Source organism: Impatiens glandulifera, chromosome 4 (assembly GCF_907164915.1).
Source record: "Impatiens glandulifera chromosome 4, dImpGla2.1, whole genome shotgun sequence".
Classification (NCBI taxonomy): Eukaryota; Viridiplantae; Streptophyta; class Magnoliopsida; order Ericales; family Balsaminaceae; genus Impatiens; species Impatiens glandulifera.
The window spans coordinates 60,424,041-60,428,001 of NC_061865.1; the positions used below are offsets into that span (position 1 = coordinate 60,424,041).

A 3,961-nucleotide genomic window follows, 5' to 3' on the forward strand; every position below is an offset into this window, starting at 1 on the left:
AATTTTAAAGTTATTGACTGATCGAGAATTATAGTTAATTTAGTTAGGTATGTGATAGGAAATGAACACTTTGTCGGGTTATGAGTTGACCCGTTGATAAACTTAAAATTATTACATAAAAAAAATTAAAAAGTATGATACACAAATCTAATACTTTTGTAACTTTACTATATAAATTCAACATTTTAACAAACTAATATAATAAATAATACTTAGTACATTTTTATTAATTTAACTTCTACATTTTAACCGATTAAGATAGTATTATTTTTAATTCAATATGTAAGTTGTGATCAATTTTTTTTTTAAAGTAAGCATTATTATTAATTATAAAAAGTAGGCAAAAAGAGAGAAAATGTGATAAAAGAAGTATATATAAAAATGTAAAACATAAAAAAAACATTTTAATCAGATTCCTCTAGAACTCTTCTAATTCCTGAGTTTGGTTTGGCCAATTCCCATGGAATCTGCAACAACAACAAAAAAATATTTTAAAAATAAAATATTTTATTAAATATTTGAAAAGAAAACAAAATCCAAATAAAAATGTATTTTTTACAACTAACATTTCCATTATAATTTATTATTTCAGTAGAAGCTCCGAATTCTAATAATAATTTTACAACTTTCGAATTTCCATATTTTGCTGCTGTATGAAGTGGCTGCCATAAAAAAAATTGAATTGAAATTTTAGATTTCAATTTATGAAAATATTTTCACAAATTAAATTTTGTTAATATATAAAAAAAACTTACTGTTCCTCCATGTCTATCACGAGATTCTAGCATTTTATTTATACCAATATTAATAGCTCCAACGTTAAATAATAATTTAATAACATTAATATTTCTACCAACTACTGCAGTGTGTAAAGGCTGTTTCATAAAAAAAAATACATTTAATTATAATTAATAAAAACATCAAATTATTAATAAATAAAATAAAATAAAGTATTAAGAATAACACTTACCGTTTCACCAAACATATTAACTGATTGAAGCATTCTGTTTATAATATCTCGATCAGCGGTATAATCAAATATAATTTGAACAATTTTATATAAACCTACAACCATAACCATATATTGATATAGCATTATAAAATAATATATAACTATTATAATAATAGAATTACTAAGAAAATTTAACCTGATCCACACGCCATATGAAGTGGAATTTCTCCAGAAGTAGTTTTCGCCTCTATATTACAGCCTCTTCGAAGTAATAGCTACAAAGATACTCTTTTCAACACATTTATTTAATAATAATTCATCTTAAAAAATTTAATTACTATTTACCTTGAAACATAATTTACTATATCTTTTACATGCATAATTAAGAGCAGTATCTCCATTTATCAAAGGTTGGTCAATGTTTCCGCTGAAATTATCTATAAAAACGAATTAAATTAATAAAAAAAAAATTCTAACACAGATTTTTTATACGAAATCCAAGAGTATATAATAAACAAACAAAACATGAATTTATAAAAATTTCCAATGTCTATCAAATTGAATTGTTATACCTAGGGCAACACTGAGACCAAATTCATCGTCATTTCTAATAGCGGCAGCGATTTCCCTGAAGTGAGGATGAACTTCAGACTCAAATTCCGCCATTAATTTGTTGACATCATCTAAGGAAATTGAGTCATCATCGCTGCTACTGCTATCATCAATAGTACTAATACTGCTTTCGTCAGTGCTACTGCTATTTTCGTCGTCACTACTACTATTGTTATCCATGATCAAATAATTTTGCCTTCTCTTGAAATTGGGTAAATAAAATATGAAGATAGATATTGTATTTATAGATTTGATAGAATCCACAAATATAGGAGAAATTAATTTTGAACACTATATAATTAATAACAAGATATTACTAATTCCTAGCTAAAGATTAATATTTTGAATTATTGGCTTTAGTTTTAGTTGTTAAACATAAGTTATTATCTTATTATTCAATTATGATTGGTTGTTTACTTTTAATTTATATATATATATATATATTATTTTAATTAATTAATTTATATTATTATATTTATATACATTATTTTGAATACTTCTTAATTAGATCATTTTTAAATAAAACTAACACAAAATTATTCGTAAAATAAAATTATATATAAATGAATTTTTCAAATCTGAATTCTTTTTATTTAATTATTTCTTTAGTTTTGGTCAACTTATTATTTGATGATTAGTTTTATTTTTTCATAATTTTGTTTTTTTGGTTGGCACAGTAATTATTATAGAATTATTTTCTTTAAATTTATCAAATTTTATTTAGAATAAAATTAAAATATGCCAAGAAAATAGGGTATATATTATATATATTATAAAATGAAAATAATATAAGGCATAATTTTATTTGGAATAAAACTATAAGTTCTATATAGGTTTATAAAAAATTTCAAATAATTAATATTTATTTTTATTTTTTTATCAATTAAATTATTAACTAAAATATTTATTAATAAATATGGAGGTAATGTATAATTAGACATATTAATTAAAAGAGTGATAGAGAGAGAGAATTTGGTGAGAGACTTGTCATCATTGGTTGAAAAATGTAAAAGTGGGAGGAAAGAGAGAAATATTTGATTTTTTCAGCTATGTCAAGTCATTCCCTCACCAAATTCTCTCACCTAATCATTTCTCTATTAATTATAAAGTGACATTTAATTTTAACGGTTTTAATTACTCATGTTTATTTAAAATTAGTCATTAATATTGTTATCATATAGCTAGTTTATAAAAAGGATTATTTGATGATGAAACATATATAGACCACTTTCATAAATGGAAGAAAACAATTCCACATGAGTTCAGGTTTCATCTAAACAAGTGTGAGCCATTGGAACTCCTAAGTTTCTATTTATAAAAACTCAAAATCCTTATTATTTGATGTTTCATTGTGGTTTGTATTCTATGTAGTGCAATGGATATCTTAAATACTTGTAATTGTATGTAGTTAAAGAATCATTGGGAGAAAATGAATGATATATACTTCTTTAACTTAAGAGATAAAAATACTCGATCCACGAGAAAGAAAAGGAGATTTTTCGTGAAGGGGTGTTGGTTGGAATGAAGAAACCCTAGTTTTTTAAAAAGGTAGAACTCCTAAGTCCTAAGGGTGAGAAATCCAATTGTGTCATGCATGAGTATAGGCTAGAAACAAAACTCCCATTTAGGACTACAAAGGTATAATCAAAATATTATACATCAATATTTAAAGCTTTCCATTTGGTAACTATTAATAACCTTTTTTTAAAACATTATGTCAGATTAAATATCTCATTTAGATGTTGATCAATATTAAATCAAGTTTTGAAATATATTCAAAAATTGATTGATAGATTCTCTTTAGTTCTAGATTCAAATTCAAACCCATATCCAAAAATGTTTAAAATGGGCACAAAACATTTGAATATAGAAATATATATGATCCAAAATATTATTTGTTTAAGATGAATGAGTGGTATGTTGAATTTTTCACAAGAATAAGATAATGAAAAAGTTTAACAAATTTTATCATCACCACTTTCCCTATGCATCCCGAGATGATACAAATATGGTTACATATGAAAGATGTTGAACCAAGGGCGAATTCAAGAATTATTTTTTCTATGGGAGGAGATAAAGATTATAGATATTCCATGAATATCATTGCTAAAATACAATAAATATACTAAATTTAAAATGTGATAAAAATACTTGATTTAAAAAATAAATGTATACATTTAAAATTATATAGTTGAAAAATAATTAAGTTAAGAAAACGTGATAAGTGAAATTAATTATGTTTAAAAAAAATAAGATATAAAAGTCTAATTTAGTAAATTTCAGTCTAGTTGGGTGAGAATATAAAAAAAATATGAAAATAAGAATAAAAACATAAAATTAGGTGTTTGGTTGATGGGTTTCATTTCAGCAATTTAATTACCGGATACTTAGGAATCA

General features: G+C 23.5%; 1 protein-coding gene across 1 annotated transcript; it reads right to left on the minus strand.

The window, feature by feature from the left end:
* Positions 1-404: 404 nt before the first annotated feature.
* LOC124935593 (integrin-linked protein kinase-like) lies at positions 405-1,744 on the minus strand. Its single transcript, XM_047476017.1, has 5 exons — positions 1,525-1,744; positions 1,298-1,389; positions 1,149-1,227; positions 971-1,065; positions 405-467 (listed from the first exon to the last, which is right to left on the minus strand). The coding sequence occupies exons 1-5, from the start codon at positions 1,742-1,744 to the stop codon at positions 405-407; spliced, it is 549 nt and encodes a 182-aa protein (XP_047331973.1).
* Positions 1,745-3,961: the final 2,217 nt, after the last annotated feature.

Excerpts from the sequence above, each read along its gene's own strand:
- LOC124935593 (XM_047476017.1), bottom strand. The coding sequence starts at position 1,744 with ATGGATAACAATAGTAGTAGTGACGACGAAAATAGCAGTAGCACTGAC. Across the intron at positions 1,066-1,148 it reads TCATATGGCGTGTGGATCAG|GTTTATATAAAATTGTTCAA; the intron begins GTTAAATTTTCT and ends TTATGGTTGTAG. Across the intron at positions 468-970 it reads TTAATATGTTTGGTGAAACG|ATTCCATGGGAATTGGCCAA; the intron begins GTAAGTGTTATT and ends TTGTTGTTGCAG.